At 39.2% G+C, this 20,843-nt stretch overlaps 1 protein-coding gene across 2 annotated transcripts in view; it reads left to right on the forward strand.

The window, feature by feature from the left end:
- The first annotated feature begins 1,531 nt into the window (after positions 1–1,531).
- Positions 1,532–20,843, forward strand: part of SEC63 (SEC63 protein translocation regulator) — a 54,667-nt gene continuing 35,355 nt past the window's right edge. The window contains exons 1-4 of one of the 2 annotated variants that reach the window (XM_021553824.2): positions 1,532–1,705; positions 16,072–16,171; positions 16,964–17,078; positions 20,638–20,750. In XM_021553824.2, coding sequence (XP_021409499.1) covers positions 1,582–1,705; positions 16,072–16,171; positions 16,964–17,078; positions 20,638–20,750 — 452 coding nt within the window. In that variant the 5' untranslated portion in view covers positions 1,532–1,581. Of the gene's footprint in view, positions 1,706–5,507; positions 5,597–16,071; positions 16,172–16,963; positions 17,079–20,637; positions 20,751–20,843 lie in introns of those variants that run through there. The other variant, XM_021553825.2, reaches the window with a different exon arrangement.

Raw genomic sequence — 20,843 nt, forward strand, 5'->3', positions numbered from 1 at the left:
GGCATGATTAGCAATCATTTCTCCCTCAAGGAGGTAAGTTGCCATTAATGATGTGAATAGGATCATCACAGTACTTTACTTTTGATTTCACACCTTTAGGGTCACATCCCCTTGTAGAGCATGATCATGCATACAACTAAATTCGGAATTAGACACATTTTAAATTGTTGCTCTTACACGTTTGATGAGGGTCCACCCTCTGAATTCTGAGAACTCTATTATGTCTGAAATACTTTCCTGTTCCCAGACTCTTCTTGAGAAGAGAACAGAACAAGAGGCAACAGGCAGAAACGTAAGCACAGGAAGTTCCACACATACATGACTCAGAACGTCTTTATGTGCAGGCGACTGAGCACTGGAACAGGTTGCCCAGAGAGGTCATGGAGTTCCCCTCATTGGAGATGCATCAAGAACCGTATGGATGCAATCCTATCCTGCTGAACGGATTCAGGACCTTGATAGGCTGGAGAATTAGATGGAGAGAAACCTAATGAGGTTCAATAAGGACCAGTGTAGGATACTGCACCTGGGGAGGAATAACCTCAGGTGCCAGTACAGGCTGGGACAGATGTGCTGGAGAGCAGCTCTCTGGAGAAGGACCTGGGACTCCTGGTGGATGCCCAGCTGACCATGGGCGGGCAGCGCCCTTGTGGCCAGGAGGGCCAGAGGTACCCTGGGGTGCGTTGGGAAGGGTTGGCCAGCAGCTCAGGGGAGGTGATCCTTCCTCTCTACTCATCCCTAGTGAGGCCACGTCCGGAGCGCTGCGTCCAGTTTTGGGATTCTCAGTACCAGAGAGACAAAGAGCTACTGAAGATGGTCCAGCAGAGATGATGAGGGGTCTGGAGCATCTCTCTTATGAAGAGAGGCTGAGGGAGCTGGGCCTGTTTAGTCTGGAGAAGAGAAGACTGAGAGTGGGTCTCATCAACGCATATAAATTACTCAAGGGCATTTGTCAAGAGGATGGTGCCAGACACTTTTTGGTGGTGCACCGTGAAAGGGTGAGCATAGCCACAAACTAAAACACAAAAAGTTCCACCTCAGCATGAGGAAGAACATTACGTGGGAGGGTCACAGAGCCCTGGAACAGGCTGCCGGGCAGGTCGTGACTTCTGTCTCTGGAGATATTCCAGATATTCCAAACAGGCGGGTTCCTGTCACCTGCTCTAGGTGCTGTCACCCACTCCTTGGCAGAGGGGTTTGGACGAGATCGAGAAATTTCTTTCAGCCTTACCGAACCTGTGATTCTGCGCTCTGATGGCTCGAAGGCGCTCTGATCCAACCCTGCTTTAGCAGGGACATTAGAGCGGAGAGCCACCACCGGCCCCGCTCCCCGGGCTCCCGGATCCGGGATTTGGCGATTGCCGGGGGGCGGGGCCGCGGCCGCGCCAATGGGCGGCCGGGCGGGTGCCGCGGCGGGCAGGCCGTGACGCGCGCGGGCTATGGTGGCTGAGCGGTGACACGTCTCCGCTCCGCCCGGCGAGGGGCGGGCGGGGCAGCGCGCCTGCGATCTCGCGCGATCCCGGGGCGGCGGCACCGGGCCGCCGGCGGCAGCGGCGGCGGGCACGGGCGGCCGGCGCGGCCATGGCGGGGCAGCAGTTCCAGTACGACGACAGCGGCAACACGTTCTTCTACTTCCTCACCAGCTTCGTGGGGCTCATCGTCATCCCCGCCACCTACTACCTGTGGCCGCGGGACCAGCACGCCGGTGAGCGGCCCAGCCCCGGGCACGGCCGGCTTCTGAGGCGCCGCGACACGGCGGGGCCGGGCCGGGCCCGCCGCGCTCGGGGCGCCCGTTCGGCCCTGCCGGCCCCGGGGGCCCGCGGAGGGGCGGCGGCGCCGCGCCGCGCTCGCCGGCGGCCATTTGGCGGTACCGGGGCCGGCGGGGGGTCCCGGGGCCGCCGCCCCCCGAGCGCCGCCCGCTCCTGCAGAGTCATCGCTGCGCCGGGGTCCGCGGCTTTGTCTGGGCTTTGGGCTTTCCCTTGTCTTCACGGAGCCTTTCAGGGTGGATGACCTGAATTTTGATCGTGGGGGAAGAGCAAGCTATTGAGTGGGGACAAAGGGGAAAAGTTGCCGGGTTCAGCTTTTATGTGCTGTAAGGTCACAGCGGGTGCGAAATTGGGGATTTTTTTTTTTTTTTCCCATTGCAAATCACAGTTAAATGTCCGAAGGGCTACATTTCTGTTTCGCTCTTCGGGGCGATGCTGTGTGTCCCAGAACGGTGTTATAAAGTTTCTTTGACGAGTTCAGAATCTCGTTTCCAAAGTAATTTTCCACGTTGTCTTTTCTGCATCCCTCTATTCTTGGAAGGGGAAGGCGTTTTGGTATTCAGGCTGCAAAGGAACACATTTTTAACTGCAGTTCTGAGATTAAAAAGTCTGTAGAAATTACGTTTAAAGGCTGAGTGGTAAGTGTTAGTAAAACGGGGATGCTTGATACTGGTTCCCATTGCAGAAACCTGCTGACCTCTTAAGAATACTTGTGCTTTGCAATCTGAGAAGAATTCCTTTTGTTTCTTGCATCTTTTTACATTCAGTATCTGGTGGTTACTTAGTGTCTTTGATGCCATTTTAAATGGCTTGCCAGGTTCTGCTTAACTTAGTTTTGTATGTAAAAGAAATACCTAGCAATGAAATCTTAATCCTGTACCTTCTAGTAAGGAGTAAGATAGAACAAATGTTTTAGTGCTAAATCACAGCTGTTCACAGTCTTGGTTGCTGCCAGACGTGCTGGTGGGCCACTGGCAGGGCCCTGGCTCGAGAACCTCTTTGGAGGATTGGTCTCTGCCCTCCAGGTACTGTCGTACAGCTGAGGAATTAGTTCTCTCTGCTGAAGGGAAAGGTTTCTCTGCCTCCTCTTCCTGCGGCCTGACTGTTGCAAGAGGGAGAAGAGGGAGGCGTTACTGTTGCTGAAGATGTTTTGTAATCTTTGGGTTGTTCTTGAGGAGCAGGGAATCGGAGAGAAAATAATACTTCTGTAACCTTTTTACAAACCTCAGGATTTTGTTTTATTTTTGTTCTGGTGAAGGGTGGGAGGCAGTGGGGGAGAAAATCACTTTTTCTCTTTAATAGTGCTTTACTTCCTTCATAGTTTTTAAAAGCTGCTTCTTGGGAAAATGATTGATTTGCCTGAGATGCTGTGCAGAATGGTATGGCCAGCAAGGACACTCAGATGTTAATATCAGTTTCAGAGGGCTGACAGAAGCAGGAAAAGCTGTAGAAATGCTGTCAGACTTGAGGCACTCTACCAGCCTTACATAGTTGACTGTCAGCTATCCTTACAGGATGGCAGAAAATGAAAACCTGACTTTGGAATATGGCTGTATAGATTTCATGCAGTTCCCAAATAGACCTGCTGTTAAATTTATTACTAATTTCTCTCTGTCTGGCCAGCATTGTCCAGTATATAGAGGACCTGCTGCATATTCTGCATTCAGTGCTAGATTGTTGCAAAGCTGTGTCAAACCATATTTTCCAAAACAAAAGGTAGATTTTGTTATTCTGTTGGTGCAAAGAAATGAGTCAACTAAGTGAAAATCACCAGTGGAAATGAAGGGAGATGGAAGAATGATTTCTGCCTCATAATCATCTTAATGGATTTTAAAATGTGAATGCAGTCCAGTTTTTAGCATATGCATTAATGGCATGCCTACAGTCTCTTGATTGAGTTCTGTTCTGCAAGCACTGTTTAAACAAATAGTTGAGGTGTCATGCAGATCATAATTTGGGACTAATTCTGATCTACTAAGTAAGTTCTTATGAAGTAAATCTGCTAAGTAGTAGAACATTTTGATGTTCAAGTAAGTGTATGGATCTTAGGCAAGTCATTTCCAGCAAAATCCACTCCGTATTTTTCTCACAGCTTTTTGTATGCAATCAACCATGCCTGTTCCAGCATTTGAACAAGATTTCAGGAATAAATTAAAACCTTGTGATGATGGAAAATACTAAACGGTTAGCCACCTTGCTCTTGTTTTCAGTGTAATTCACTAGTTTAAAAGAAACAGTAACACCACTTATTTTAGAAGCAAAGAGAAAGCAGGTGTCTTCTGAAATCTTCCTGCACTGATAACTCCTGCTTCCTTTGATGAGCAGAAATATTTGGATGTTGATATGAGATGTTATTTTGATGCTAGTTTAGAGTGGAGTTTCCAGTACTGAGGCACAGTATTGGGCCAAAGAGAATAAGCTCTGCCAAGACCTCTGCCCTCTGTGTGTAGGACCACGTAGCTTTTTTGTTCTGGAGCTGTGTTTTGCCCTACCTGTGTTAGAGAACCCAGCCTTTGTCACCCCTGGTGGACTTGGTGAGGTACAGTTGTACTGGTGAGCTCTTTCAGCTCCAGCTGCAGGAGTGAAGAGGACCAGATCAGGGGGAGCTTTTGAGGCAAATCAGGTGCTTGTCCTCCTCACTTCAAGACCCCTTTGCAATGCACACCAGAGCATCCAAAAGACACAGAGCAGATTCCTTTTTTGGTGAAAACTGGGTTGGAAGAGGAGCTTCAGCCACATTGTGTTGTAAGAGCAGACTAGAGCTAGGATTTCGCAAGGGTGAAATGCTCACTGCAGGAAGATCACGCCATTGGTGCCTGCTGCTTCCATCTACAGATGTGCTGCCATGGAGTGCTGGTATGTGCTGCAGTACAGAGTGCCAGTGGAGAGAGAAGTACAGCAAACATCTGGGAATTGCTGATGGCCTGTAATATTTTAGGATTTGTTCTGTGTTGTAGTTTTGTAGTAAATTCTCATAGACTAAATAAACCCCCTCAAAACTCAAGTGGTTTTTTTTGCCATAGCGAAGATTGGAAAGTAAGACTGGATCTATATTACTTTACTACTTCAAGGAAACTCAAAATGTGTTACCTAATGTCAGATTTGTAGTAGAATAGTTTTTTGGCAAGCCATTAACATTTTGGTTTTAGTTCTTCTTATAATAAACTTTCGGAAAGCCTTTTCAATACTACTCTCTGGAAGAACAGCATGATGTAACTTATGTCTCTAAGTACTGAGAAAAATTTGAGCTGCCTTTTTTTTTTCCTGAATGTCTAAACCTGCTTTTTCCAGGCACTCTGAAACAGTCCCTATGAAGAGTTGCTTCAGCCTGTGGTAGGGGTTGATGCTAGTATTTGGGAGGATTTTGCTCTGGTATGCTAGACACCCTGTGAACTGTCCCATAATTTCATTATCTCAGCTTTGATAAACCAAACAAGCAGGTAATTGACTTTGTAAACTGGATTTGTCCAAATGACTTTTCCTCCTTGGTGTTCACTCCAGAGCTAATAAGGCCTTCATAGAAGGTTAATTGTTCAGCTTTGTGTCTTGGACTGAAGGTTCATAATTGCATTGAGGTAGCAGTGCTCTAACAGAGTGAAGTCTTGTATTTCTCCCCATCCCTTGTGCCAAATAGAGCACCAGTGCATGGGAATGGAAGAAAGTAATTTCAGCTAAAATTAAATTTTATTCCTTTTTTTTTTCTATTCTTTCTTCTGTCTTTTGATGTGTATTTGTTTCTGTGTAACTTTGAGTGTCCCTGGGGTAGTACAAGATGTGGCTGAGAGAAAGAAGACTGATTCCTTCAGTGTTGGTGATGGCTTCAGGTGATGGTGAATATTGCTTTAGGCTATATTGTTTGTCCTTGACTTGTTTCTTTAAAACATACGTGTGTATATATGTTTTATTACTAAAAAAGTCTTTTTCTAGGTTACCTTTGTTTTGGGAAAATACTGGTATTAATTTAGCCTAATTACTGTGAGTAAAACCATTGCAAGGACTGCCCTTGTAACAAAAAATGTGGTTCCTAAAAAGTTATTCTGGTGCAGATTCATTTTTGACTAAAAAGGTATTTTCTGCAATGGGAATTTTCAAATTGTTTTTCAAAAAGTTAATAGTGAGAGTTAAAGAAAAAGATTTTTTTTTTTTTTTGTTTTTGGTTTTTTTTTTGTTTTCCTCTGCAGTTAGGGGTGGAGGAGTGTCCATCAAATATCTTCCCATTGTTGAACTTGCTTTGAAGTTTCAGTGTAAGCTTGCATAGATTAAATGTCAGCATCTAGAAAGGAAATTGAGAGCAGGGGGTGAATTAGTTTAGTTGGATAATATGGCAGTTGTTGCACAATGCTGATGTGTTTGCTGAACTTTGTTTACTTTTTGACTTATACCTGTGCTCCTGGATTGAGACACGTAATTGTAAAGCTGTGCTGAAACAGGTTGTCATAGATTGTGGTGTGCTTTGTAGTATGGAAGCTTGCTATTTCATGTTTTTTAGTTTATTTAGGTCTACATTAAATAAATTATCCTGTTTTAGGGCATTGAGTATTCATAATTTGTTAGAAAGCTGTTGGAAAGAATAGAAGTATCTATCCTGAGTTTTTTACAGTAACTTGAACAAAACAAGATGTTGAAAACATTTCAAAAACCTCAAAGAATAACAGCTGTGAATGCAAGGATAATGCTAATAGAAGTTTGCAGTCTCTTCTCTGAGAGAAAAGAGGCTGTAGGGGCTATTCTGTTTGGAATGTAGATCTTCCTTCTTGAAGTTGAAGAACATAAAAACCCACTGTAGGGAAGGGAAGAAAACCAGATGAATGGCTGCATTTTTGTATCTAGAAAAAAGTATTGATATGAAATAGATAAAAGCTATTTCATTAACTTTCATTATAATAAAAATCCATACAAAATCTCTGGTGTTTTTTTTTTTTTTTTTTTAATTTGTTTGGCTTTTGTTTGTTTGGATTTTTTGTTCTTGTTGCTGCTCCCCAGCCTGGCTGTATGTTTTCCTGTTGCTCACTACTAACACTTTTCCTTTGCACCCTACCCTTTCAAATGTTTCTGTTTAAGATATAGCTAAAGTTTTCTTGAAGAGCACTGGGCTAATACAAAGAAAAACTTTAAAAAATCTGGTTCAAGAAGGCAATTCTCTGCTAATCTTTGAAGTTGCCATGCCTGTAGGAAGTAGCATAGGCAGTTAGAGAACCCTAAAACTATTCCAGCCTTTTTTATATCGAGGCTGGACAAATAAACAGTAATATTTAAAAATGACAGCTTACTTGGTGACTGTTAAAAGGGAGAATATAATACCATGTTGATACTTAATATTATTTTGTTTATTTTGTACTGTACTGCTATTTTGAAGCAGTAGGGCTTTTTGTATACTTCTGTAGGTATTAGTTGGCACTCGCATTCAAAGCCTTGATCAGAAGTCCTGAGGAAGTTGTTCTGTAAGGGTTTGCTGTCTTAGGAACCATACTTCTCCGTGTATCTGCCCATTATACTGGATATTTCTGTGTAGTGGTGTCAATAATGAAGGTTTCTCTGTAATTTTTTGGTGTATTTTTAATCTGTGTATGTTGAGGCTGACTTCAGAGTCTCATATTAATCCCCTGCTTTAAGATGCAGGTAGGGGAACTGAGGCTGTGAAGTTTATTTGTCTGAGGACAGTGACTGTGCAACTCATACCAGTGTAGAGAATACAGGCAGCACTTCTTCAGTTTTATCTGTAATAGAGTAATGAGCACTTGTACCTCACAGCAACTGAGGGAGAGGAAACAGCATTCCTGCTGCCCTTCTGTGATGCTCCTAATCCTTTGGTGTGGGATAAGATTGGTTGGAGTGGGTTAACTGTGATGCCTGTCCTTGCTCACAGCTCACTGAAATCTCATTAACCTTATTCCAAAGTATTTCGCAGCATTTTGGTATTTGATTATGCAGGATAAAGTACAGGATGCTGGTAAAGAACAGGATAAAAGGACAGGATAAAACCACAGTATGCCATATTCATTGCTAATGTGGATAAGCATGGGTGTGAAAATTTGGTATCTGTGACTATAAACATTTTTTGCCCATATGTGTGTGCTTATCCTTTCCTGTTAATATAACCTTTCATCATTGTGTCAGGAAGTGTGAGGAGAGTCAGTGAAACTCAGTTATGCATCTAAGGACTGTTACTACTTATAAATTGAGCTTTTTTGGGAGATTGAGTATACTATGGTTGATGTAAACCATTTAAAGTTCCAAAAAATAAGTTTATTAGGTTACTGCTTAAAGGCAGAATATAATGTAAGGATGATACTTAACTTTGTTTTGTTAATTTTTTTTCACTATTTTGCTGTTTTTAAGCAGTAGGGTTTTTTTGAGCAGCACTTGAAGAAGGGGCAAACATCATGAGATGCCACTAGTAACGTCTAGCGATTATCTCTAAAAATATTTTTCAAAACAAAGCATTTACACTGAGTTATCAAAATTACTCTGTTATTTGGAAAAGAATGCTTGTCTTTTCATGGAATTTTTAAAAAGTATTGTAGTCTTACTATAACCACTATAGCTTCCTAGCACTAAAGTAAAATTAATAGCACTGTATTAGAGGTTAGTTGAGTACCTTCAAGACTGTCCAGAATACAAAATGCTGAAAAGCTATTTTGTGGCAAGTGAAAGATATAGGTGTTACAAGAACTTTATCTTTCATTAAGTGTGCATAAAAGTAAAGCAGTTTCTTTATTATTATTATTATTATCTTTAAAATTCATCCGATGTTATGGAAGCTTATGAAAACAGTATTGAAGGTTTTATTACACACCTTGTTCATTTAATAGTTGCTTCAAGGTTGTCTTGACTATTCAGAGAGATGACATTAAACTACCAGGATATACAGGCTATGTAGTAGAGAATTAGATTCAGTTATGGTTTCATGGGCAGTTAAACTGTTCCTGGAGAAGGAACAGGAAATTTGAGAGAGAAGCAAGGTAAGTGACAGGAAATGGAATCAATAGTGATTCCATATTTTGGGGGTTGCTTTTTTTTTTTTTTTTATTTGTTGGTTGTGACTTTTTTTTTTAAATTTGTGTTTCAAATTCATGCCAGTGAAGAAAGGTTCATATCTGCAGCAATTTGAGCAAGTCTTGACTGGGGCTGATGCTGCATCCTTGCCCCCTGTGGTTTTGCTTTCTCCCATTGTGGGATTTATAGGCCTTTCCCTCAGTTACTAGCCAGGACATGACATGTATATGTATTTCATGGTGAGGAGGGTTGTGCTGGCTGGAAATATCAAGAGCAGGGTACAGGTACCAGAGCACAAAACAGGCACCTAATTTCTTTCCTGAGCAAAAAGATTAGTGTCTGCACCAGTTTTTAAGTAAGTATACAATTAAGAAGATTTAAGAGGTGTTTTCAGATTTTCACCTAGTATTTCTCTTTTACAGGCAATTGCTTACAAGCACTTTAAATTCAGACTATTCCTTTATCCTAGTTGGCTGGATGAACTATTTGAAACTAGGCTATTTGTAAGCATTGTGGTTTCCTCAAAGGCTTACCTTGCCAATAAAGCTTCAAATACCCTTTTTTCTTTAGGAACAAAAGCATGGACATACTGGGTCAGATCAGGTTTTTTTATGTAGCATTACAGAAGTGAATGCCTTAAGGAAGGAATAACAGGACAAGCATAAGTGGTGCTTCCTTTGCATATTCTCTGTGTTTCCAGTGGTTTTGAGTTTGGTAGCTTTTGTTATAGCATCTGTACCATCCTATGTGAGGGAGGTCGCCATATCTGCTGCCCACACCACAAATAATTGCCTTTGTTTTGCAGCTTCTGATGTTGCTTAACAATCCTTGTTTTGCTCTACTGAAAGAGGAAGTAAATGTTCAGTCCTGGCTGTCACTTAGGTTTTTTACAGCCTTCCATTACCTCTCCTTGCACTTTACTCTCTCAGCTGGAAGATTTGTAGATTATATTTTGCTCATAAATCTTCTTATACATTTGATGGCCCTTGTTCATCTTAATTGAATGTTTTCTGGTTGCCCCTCTTTAAGTGGTGGGGACTAGGACTGTGCATCATACTTGAGGTATGTACAGCCTCAAGGTTGGACATACCTCCAGTTTATGTGGTGGAGTAATAATCCCTTCCTTTTCTCATAGGAATGCTCTAAACACATGATCTGATTTTTATTAATAATAAGCATTCAGCTGAGTTTTACATAGAACAGTTTCTCAAAACACCAAGATTGTAATCTGAGAGGTAATAATCAGCCTTGAGCTCATCCTTGTATACACAGAATTAGGGTAGCCCCCACTGGACTTTGTTTTCATACTCTCAATTTCATGTGCCATGCAGAAGTGCACTTGCTTGATCTTTACAATTCTTCAGGATGCCCTTGTCCTTGTTACCCAGAATAAGTTCATCTAGTCCAGAAGCTTTATTTTACTGCTCACCCTTTTAGTCAGATTATGTATTAATGAAATGTGGTGTAGTTTCAACACAAATTCCTGCAGAGCTTCTGGTGATTTCCTTCTGTTGGAAGAATTTGCTATTCATTCTCTTCTATTCACATATTTATTTTTGTGACAGTTAGATGGTTGTCCTGAAAGACTTGTAAAAGGAACCTTTCAAAAGCTTTTTGGAAATCACAGGCTGTATCAGCAGGATCTGTTCTGTATCTTTACTTCCATGAGAGGACTTTACCAAATTCTCTACTGATGCTAAATGGATTTATGATACTTATCCTTGTGTCCTTTATAAGATTTTCTTCAGGGTGTGCATCAGAACAATACTGACTACAAGCATTTTTCATGATTGGTGATAGGTTGTGACTTTGTTTACATTTATTTTGGATTGAATGTGTTCTGGTTTCCTCCCCGCACCAAACTGATAAAATTCAGCTAATAGTTAAGAGTGTGTAATCTTGGAGCCCAGCATTGTTATTGGCTTTGTCTAAAATTGTTAACCTTGACCCACGTGGGTGTTGTTCCACTGTAAAATGTCCAGTTTTCTGATTCTTCTCAAATTCTGTTCAGGTTTTGCAATGCAACTATAGGTCCAGCCCTACTATAAATTTTATAATTTAAGTGATAGAGCTTAAATGTTATTGTAGTTAGTTCCACTGAGTGTTTTATCAATGCAAATGATACAGTACACTAATAGGAGGGACAAGGTTTGGGAATGGCTTGATTAGCAGTAGTGTAATGTGGAACTGTGCCCAGCTGACTGTAAACACAAAGCTTGGGTAAGTAAACTCTGAAAAGAAGTTAACTTTCAGGATATTGAATCATCTTACGTTGCTGTTTTTTGAAGCTGTTAGTAACAAATGCTATCTTTTGGTCAGCAAATATGTGTGGAATTGTGGGAATGGAAAGGTTACTTTTTGTTCCTTTTAAGCTTTATCTAGTTGCTGCAAAACATGCTCAGGAAAAAAAACCAGCTTTGCTGTTAAGTATTTCGCAGGTCTCTTCGTAGATAATGAATTGCTTGTGGTTTTAATACTTAAAATTTTACTCAAAACACATGATTTTTTTGGCTTATTTCTATTAATATTTACTAGAGAGAAAAATCTATTTGAAAACAACTAGGGTGAGATTATTCAGCTATAAATGCTTTAGTTAAGAGGCTGACGTGGACATGACCTTTTTATAGATAAATAATGATGGTAATGAGGACAATTCTTATAATGATAGACATAAAGGTTAGAAAATGTCTATCAGATGGTTTAATTCTTGATTGCTGTGGTCCGTTCAAAGTCCTGAAACATGCTTTCCATTTCTAATTTTTTTAAAGTAATCTGCATATTATTTACAGGAATAAAGCGACAGTCTACATCCTCTTGTGAGAGGCTTGCTTTAACAGCATCTTGATATTAGTGTTAGTGAGATTAACTCAAAAGCCCATGGGTGCATTATGCCTTTGCTTTCCAAGGCTCTTTAATACCTATTCCTAAAACCGTAGGAGAGATTCACTGTTGTGAAGGATTTTGCCCATCGAATAAGAAGTGGTTTTGACTGGAGAAAAAGCATTTCCTCCCACCCCACACACACTTGTCTCCCTGTAATCCCGTATCAAAGGATGTTGTTTGAAGTGCTCTTATGCTGCAATGGGAAGCCATAATCTGGACTGAGAAGAAATAACAGAACTCTGCTTGTCTGCTTTTAAAACTCTGAACTGCTTTTCCTGACAGAAATGGATTCCAGAGAAAGTACAATCCATATTTCACTGCAAAGTTTTACCTTGAGGAATGTGTAAGTTGTACACTCCAGTGAGATCAGGGTCTGCAGGGCAGTGTGCCAGTTCTGTGGCATGGTAAATTCACTTGTGTAAAAAGGAAGCTCCTTTAGTCAGACAAAGGCAAAGCAAAAAAGATCTGATTTATCCACAACTTGCTTATTAGTAATAAGTTGCTGCTTTTATTAAGCACCAGAATTATCTGGTATTCTGGGCTTTGGAAGCTTTTTGTTTGTTTGTCTTTCCTATTATTTTTTTTCATTTTCTTCCTTCTGTATTTTTCTTTAAAAGTTTCCTTTTCTCTTTCTTCTCTTGTTTTTCCCCTTCTTTTTCTTTTTTCTTTTTCCTGCAATCCATGTCTTCCTAATATGAGAAGTATTTTCTCTAGTGAAATTGCAGGCCTTGTCTGTAAAACAGGAAGCCAGCTTTTCCTGGATACAGTAGGAATATAGCTTTCTTAGTATGGCATTTTGCCAGTGGTTTTCTGCCTAAACTGGGAGTTATACTGTCTGTATTGTTCCTTCTGTTTCCCAAGTAGATGCCTGTTTTTGAATTCCACAAATGAACATGTGTTAATGATGGCATATGACATGACAGAGGAAGTGCCTCAGGATAGCTCCAAATAATTTGAGTAGTCTGGACTTTGGCTTCAGTTTGGGTAGGATTTGATTCTTTATGTTCTGAACAGATAACTGTAAATAATAATTAATCTTATTAATGTTCTCTCTGATCCTGGGATGGCAGTGATCTCATTTGACTAACAACCCCAAAAGGAAAGAGGTAGGTGCCCTGTTTCCTTTTGGGGTTGTTCGTCAAATGACACCATTGCTATCCCAAGATCAGAGAGAACATTAATAAGATGTGTTTGCTTTGATATTGTTTGATCAACTGTAATTAAATTTGATCCAGAGTTGTTCAGATGCATGTAAAAAAAAATGTAATGGCTACTTAGCATTGTGCATTAATTTGATGCTTGGTTGAAGAGGTCCCTCTTGTGCAGCATGGCAGCTCCAGGACTCCATTTATCAAGTATTCAGAAGCTTAATTTTTGCTCATACTGCATGGCACAGGTTGTTTTTGATTTTTTTTTTCTTTTAATGCTGTTGTCAGACTGGTCACAAAACTTGTCTTCTGCAGCTGTTACTGGAAAGCTGTTCCAAGACCTCAATTCAGTGATTATTGTAAACCACATTTAGTGGTCAATTTTTATTTGACTTTCTGCCAGCTCTTCAGCTTATCACCTCTAAGGCATTTATGGAAGGTTTTTGGCATGATAAGGTAGAAGGTACTGGCAATTCTTGCAGGGAGGATGCAGAGCAGGGAAAATAGTGTCATCTGGTCATTGGGGAGCTGGACAGTTGGCAGTTTGAGAAGTGGGGCATTGTGGCATAGGTCTTTGAAGTCAAGGTACAGCAGCTTGTTAAAAATCAATATCTTAGCAAAAGCACTTAGAGGCTCAGGTGATCATCTGGGTTGAGTGGTTGAACTGATGAACAGTTGGCTTCATCTTGCTTCAGCACCAAACAACTGAATTGATTGACAGTATTTGAAATAAGTGATTTAGGCTTAAGTGCATGTATCTTCTGTGAGTCTTCTGATACCTGATTTATTCAAGTATAATCAGTAACTTTTTCATAAAAGCATCACAGTATCATAGTTGTCCAATGACCATTTAAAGCCTTTGAACACTTCCTTCCCTCTTTCTGTTGCAAAGGTTTTCCATCCTCATGACCTCATTGTCAGTGTAGTCTTTAATGGCATCAAGTTTGATTCAGGGTTTTTTTTTTTTTTTTAATGCCAATTCTTTGTTTAGTTCTATCTCTTTAGTTTTACTTTGCATTTGTAATTTAATTTTAGGTAATGATTAGCTTCTGGTTGAAGTGAATCCAGTTTTGAACCAAGAGAGATCTCCTAGAATTGTTGTCTTAAAATAAAAAAAAGCAAAGACAAAATGCCAAATTAATTTACATTTTACCGGTAGGGAGTGTGTGTTGCATTTTCAATGTTTTCATTGTCTGCTGAATTTTTCCTTCACTGTGCTTTCTAAAGCCTTACATAAGTAAAACTAAGTGGGGGATTGCTTAACCAAATTTTAGTCATATTCTTTTTTGTTTAGAAAGTTTTGTGTTTCAGGTATGTGAACAATCTTTGCAGATCAGGAGAGCTGCGAAATACTTGTGTGAATTATCTGTTGCAAAACCAGAAGTTTGGAATCTTATTTTGAAGCATGGCAAAAGTTAAATGAAATGCAGGGGATTGAATTATCTTTGATTATCTCTCTGTCTTTGGGGGTGATGGTACTACCAGTATAATCTTCACAGGAATTGCATCAAACTGTTTAATGTCATATCCAGTTTTGGGGAAGCTATACTCTATAGAACTAGGTAGTTCAGAATAAGCTGATAGACTTTTTTTCTGGTTCTGGTACTTTGTCTGGACAAGCTTTAATAGTTGTCTGCTTTACTAGCTCATGGGTGGCCACGTGTCATCTGTGTCCCCACTCTATTTCTGCTAAATCAGCTAGAGTTTGAAATACCATCCAGTGCTCACATCTAATTTCCCTTAAATCTGAACTCATGGTTGATGTGGAGCACAGTGGTCATGTTTCTCTGGCCTCAAAGGGTTTGGTGTTTGCTAATTGAATTCTACATGTTTCATCTGAATTATGTGCTTGCTTAGAAATTTGAGTAGATCAACAGCATATCCCACCTTCCAACACCTTAAGAATAACTAAACAGTCACTGTCTTCCACTATTACCTTTTAGAAATCAGCCAGATAAAAATGTCTTCATGTATCATAACTGCTGTTTTAATTAAGATGAGTTCAGTGCCAGGCTGGATGGGACTCTGAGCATACTGGTCAAGCAGGTGGCATCCCTACCCATAGCTGGGTGGTTGGAACTGGAGGATAGTTAAGGTTCTTTTCCAACCCAAATCATCCTGTGATTCCATGAGGTCATCACCTGATCAAAAGTGCTAAGTTGCGATTTATGACTTAGTAGGATATGCCTGATATGTGCTTTGGATCAAAGTTGTTAATGTAATTCCTGTATTTATATAATTAATGATTGTCTTTTAAATTTTGTTTACCAACAATATCTAAGAGCATTGACACAGGATGAATTTTCTTTTGTCTTGATTCTTTTTCCTCTAGTCTGAAAAGGGCTGAGTGATCTTATTCTTTTGCAAGTAAGGCAGTTACGGTGACATTCTAACTTCAGAAGTGTTACGGGTCAGACTGCATAGTTTATGGACAAGTTACTTAAACAGGAGTTTAATTATAACATATAATTTCTGTACAAGCTATTTGCTGTACTTTTCATAGTATAAAAGAATTCCTTGACCAAAACTAAGTTGGTCCTGATCAGCTCTGCAATGCAATTAAAACTCTCTTAACAGGGCTTCCATGCCTCATCATGGTGAGTTTGACAGTGTAAGTGCAATTTCCTTCCAGCCCCATCCTGTCCTAAAAGGACCATGGGAAGAAACCTTGTTGACTGCTGTTAATGTGAGAACTCCCTTGCTGAAGGCATCTATTACTGAGCTGCATGGCTTACAAGTCGCTTTTTATCTTCCTTCCTTTTACCCTTCAGCAGAAAAACATAAATGAAGGCAGCTTATAAGAGCAGATGTCACAAAGAGGAAGAAAATGCATTGTATTTTGAATTGAGGAAGGAGCTGTTGCTCCTGCTGTACTCTTTATTTGTATACAAACACCAGTTTGCCTGTGCGTTGCATTCTATTTGTTTGTTTTTCATGCATGTGGTGGCTGACATACTGAAATGGGAAACTTCTGGAGTTGAGTGTCAGAAGTAAAGTTTACAGGTGCATGTTAGGCAAAGGCTGGGTTAATGTGTGATGGTTACTATGGGGCATATAGGAAATAGAAAGGATTCTTTTTAGGTAAAGCTGACCAACTTCTTATGTTTATGAATATACAGCATCACTTAAATGGTTAGAAAACATTCTTTCCTCTGGTAATGCTGGGCCTTTTGTTAGTCCTCCAATTGACCTTGTACTGCCTGCTCAGGGTGAGATGACCGTGTTTGTTGTTTCATGTTTTGTCAGCTTGGTTAATCACAATCTCTCTATTTTTACAGAACAAATTCGATTAAAGAATATAAGGAATGTATATGGAAGGTGTTTGTGGTACCGCTTGCGACTGCTAAAACCACAGCAGAACATAATTCCTACAGTGAAGTATGTACCTTTCATTTGCATGGCTTTCCATGAAAGCAATTCTTACTTTTTTAATATAGAAATACATTGGTTTGTAATCAAAGCAGGAATTAGTTACTTTTGCATCACTGAGCCATTTGCAATCTGCAATATTTGCATAATTAATAGGTAATCATTATTGTCTAGTAGGGCTTGAAATCAAGATGCATGCTGTTTGTCCTATATAAAATACCTCAGGAATGAGACCAGTGAGCCTCAGTTGTAGAAAAAGTAAACAGTGCATTTATTTGTTGGAAAAAATAATTCTCCCTCACTGAAATTAGTAGTGCTAGTGTAATCTTTTGATTTAAATATTTAGTATGTGAACATATACTAAAACATACTCAAATATAAATGAATAATAACTTTGTATCTTTGAAGGTGAATGCTTTATCAGTTCCTTGTTACTTCCACCCTTAAAATATTTTGCTGTCTGTTATGCACCTCTGTCAGCTTTTTGTGTTTTGTTTCTTTTTCTTTTTAACACATTGTCTAGGATCTAGTTAAAAATCATCCTTTAAAAATAGGAAATAATAATGTATACCTGCTGAGGAGAGACAGTTAAAAATGAAGACTTGGTGGTAATGGATTGTCATTGTTAAAAACTAGGAGAAAAAGTGGTATTAAAACTGAAATACTAATACCTGCTTTAGTGTTTCTTGCTGTTTTAATACTGTTTCTTGAAGAGTGATATAAGATGGCTTTTAATCGTATTAGAATGGTGCTTGAGCTAGTGGATTTGTGTATTTAAAATTTTTTTTTTTTTCCAAACAGGAAAATAGTCCTCCTTGCTGGCTGGGCATTATTTTTGTTCCTTGCATATAAAGTTTCCAAAACAGACAGAGAGTATCAAGAATACAACCCTTATGAAGTGTTACATTTGGATCCTGTAAGTAATAACATCTTTCACTAGTCTGTACTACTGTAACTGTATATTCTGTGTGCAGATGTCTAATCTTAGACTTGTTTTTTTCAAACAAAGTAAGTCTAGTGAATCTATCTAGTGTTTTTGGGTTTTTTTTGACATGTTATTGCTGCAGAAAGTTATTGCTGCGTGTTATAAAGTCAGTTATGTGTTTTTTGCCTATATCTGTACCAATTTATAACTCTTATATCTAGCTCCTTCAAAAGTCTAGTTATGTAGTGAGGTGGGTATTTTAAAAGCCTATTCTGATGTTGTTTTCCGCTCTGTGTACAGGAAAACTACAAAAAAATATGCTTTGTATGCCCTTTGTGAATCTTCTTAATAAGAACAACTAGGAATGCTGAAGAAACTGTATAAACAAGAACATTAATTCATTTGATGTACCATTTCTGTACAGAGCAGTATTTGTAAATGAGAGGTTCCACTGAAGAGTCTTGGTGATGCACATTTTGATGTAGGGCAGGCGAGCTTGAATCTTGTGAATATCTGTGAATGCAAGCAACAAATTCTAAACAGTGATCCCAGCCAATAGCTTTATTAAACAGGGATTTAAAAAAAGATACAGTGCCTATCTAGAAAATAGATGCACTGCTTTGTTTATATTGAAGAACTTATTCAAAATCGATTCCAAAAGTTACATATCCCAAGGAGAGACTTTCTGAACTTCTTTTGAACTCTTCATCTTAACCACAATACCTCAAGCAGAATGTCTGCTTATGTTAATTATTTCCTGATACAAGGCTCCTCTTTTGAATAACAGCAGAGTCATCTTTCCATTTCTGGAGTCTGAGGTATGGTTCACTCTCAAGTCTGAAGAAATACACTGTGGATCCAGCTCAGCACAAGAACATGAATGAGCTTTGAATGTACCTGTTTTGATTAAATGTGATGTATATTGTTAGTGTGAGAGAGCGTAATATGTATGTGAACTTTAGCAAATACATCTCTTGCCTTTAAATGATGTTGACTTGTCAGCAAAGCATTACCTTGTGCTAAGAAAGTAATTTATAGCAGGTGAGAAGTCTGTAGCCTGTTTCTAGCTAGACAGGTGGGACACCTGCCTGTCATGTCTGGAGCCAAGTTACTGCAATTCAGCTGCTGTTCAGCTCCTCTGTGTCTCACTGATTGCTGACATGAATTCTCTCACCGGTGCACAGGACGGAGCAATACAAGTTTTTACTGTTAAACGGTATCTATTGGAGTCATGCAGTTTTAATGTTCTTATATCTGGGTTAACTTTGATTAAACAAATCAGGCTAGGGATTAGGTCAGCAGAGTATTTTCCTTTGTTATCTTTGGGAAATTTCTACAAGTAACAACCCAGAGGGGAAAGAAGAGAATGCATGTAGTGAATTACAGCTTTGTGTTTATTTATGAAAACTTATACACATGCTCAAGGCATGTGCAACTTATCCAGGCAAAAAAACAAATTCTGGAATGCCTCAAGAACTGAGGATGAGGCATGTGGACATATGTGGAGCATAAGGACAAGCTGAATGAAAGCCAGAGATTTTTAAAAGGAGGATGAAAAGATGGTTGTGCAGATAGATAGTTGAAGTAGGGCTCAAGAAAAGTAGGGCTCAAAATCTGAGTGTGTTTCTCACTATCAGGCAACTTCTATTAAATTTTCCGAAAGATTTTCTGTTCGGACTATGTGAAAAATCAACAGATTTCTCTGTTACCATTCAAGTAGAACCTTGAGAGTTGTAGCCAGTCCTGCTAATGAAGTGATACAGATGCTGAAGTGTAGTTAGATAATGGAATTGTTATTGTTGTTAAAAAAACCCCTAAAACACTAGCAACACCACCCCCCACTTAAAAAAATAAAATGGTTGCAGATGCAAGCACTTTGAAGTTTTGATGCACAGTAATTCACTTCTTCTTTTCATTCACACTCTAACCAAGATAATTTTTTATTTTATGTTAGCATATCAATTTATAACAAGAGGCTTTTCTTCTCCAGATAAGAACCACAGCACCAACAAAGTCCCAGTAATGTACTTAACACCAGATTTTGTATGCAATATCAGCACTATGTTTTGAACACAGAATAGCTCTTTTTGAAGCATACCACTGGAATTTCACTAAAACATAAGGTGCTCAAATATTAATTATTTATTTAATAAGTATCTCTACTGCAGTTTTAAAGATAGGATCCAAGGCATAAAGATGAATCTTAGAAGTGGTTATATACAGGCATGCTCTGTGTTCCAAGGAGACTGACACCAGCTGTCCAAGGCTAGTAAGCATTTGTATAAGTCAGGCCTAACCTCTGTAGCCTAGCTTTGGAAAATGAGGCGTAAGAAATTAATGTAGATGGAAAACATGTCAACTTGTCTGGGTGCACCCTCTGTGTCAGAGAGAAAAAATGAGTTTTGTTTTTTTTTTTACAGGCAGCATTCATGTGAGCCATGAAAACAAATCTCTACTCAAACAGCTTGGGGTTTTTTCCCCTTCCCTTTGTTCTTTTTCCCCTACTTTCTAGTTTCTGCTCCCTGTCTGGCATGCTTCATCTAGTGTTGAGACACCTTTTAGTTGAAGTCTAATTTATAATGGAGTAAATCCATCTTGTGCATTAAATGAGGCATGCTGTTGATAAATTGTGTTGGAATATGATAGACTGTATAAAGTGAGATAAGGTAACAGCAAGTGAAGCCTCAGGGGAGTTTAATTTCTGGTTTAAATTTATTGAAAGAGTACCATCATCTGTAAATAAATTCTTTTGTGTTTATTATGCATTTAAGATCAGCATGCTAGTTTCTCTGGCACAAAACATTGAAAAGTCATGTGGTAATTGTTGTGAAAAATTTAGCAGATAACATATAGAAAAAACTTTAGCTGAACATACTATTAAGTTTTGTTGATTTTCTTGAGTAGTGAAGTTCACAGTCCAAGCTGGAAGTTAATGTACAGGACATTGTGTTGGTGGCGTTTAACAACATGCTGCAGTAGAATAACAATATTTCTCAGGTATAGGTAATGCATTCCCTTTGTTCAAGAAGTTTGAAATAATTTATGAGTAGGATGATTCTAGTCAAAGGCATTTTTAACTGGCAGGGAAATCTGCTGTTCCTGGTGACTGACAGATTTACTTCTGAATACAAACTGCAAGTGGACCATCATACTTGATCTATGAAGTATAGTTAAATAGAAGAATATTGCAAGTGAGAATTCCTTGTATTTGTGATTATGTTTAAGATTTGCCAAACAGATAAGAAATCCTTCCTTTTTTTGTGTGTTCCTATGGATAGATCAGCAAGATAATCCAGATGAAACCCAGTATTCAGTCATCTGAGTGTCTTTTAGTTAGACTGAACTTCTGTCTTCATTTAAAAACATAATGGTTGTAAGAATGTTATCAGAAAAATAATACTGTTTTAATAAAATACAGTTTAATGATCCAGTGTTATAATTCTTCAGTGAATTGTTTAGAAAAATACTACACAATGTGTATTAAGATTACATATGAAAATTAATTTTATTTAAGGTATTTATTAATAAATGCAAACCTTTCCTTTTGAAGGGAGCAAGTATATCGGAAATAAAGAAACAGTACCGTGCACTCTCCCTAAAATACCATCCAGATAAAGGAGGAGATGAAGTTATGTTCATGAGGATTGCTAAGGCCTATGCAGCGTAAGTTTCTTCTTTACCTGTGAAAAAAGGGAATCATAATATTATGGGGAGAACAGCCTTTACAGTAAGGGCAAGGATGGCCTAAGCAGGCAG

The sequence above is a fragment of the Lonchura striata genome, chromosome 3 (assembly GCF_046129695.1).
Source record: "Lonchura striata isolate bLonStr1 chromosome 3, bLonStr1.mat, whole genome shotgun sequence".
In the NCBI taxonomy this organism is placed as follows: Eukaryota; Metazoa; Chordata; class Aves; order Passeriformes; family Estrildidae; genus Lonchura; species Lonchura striata.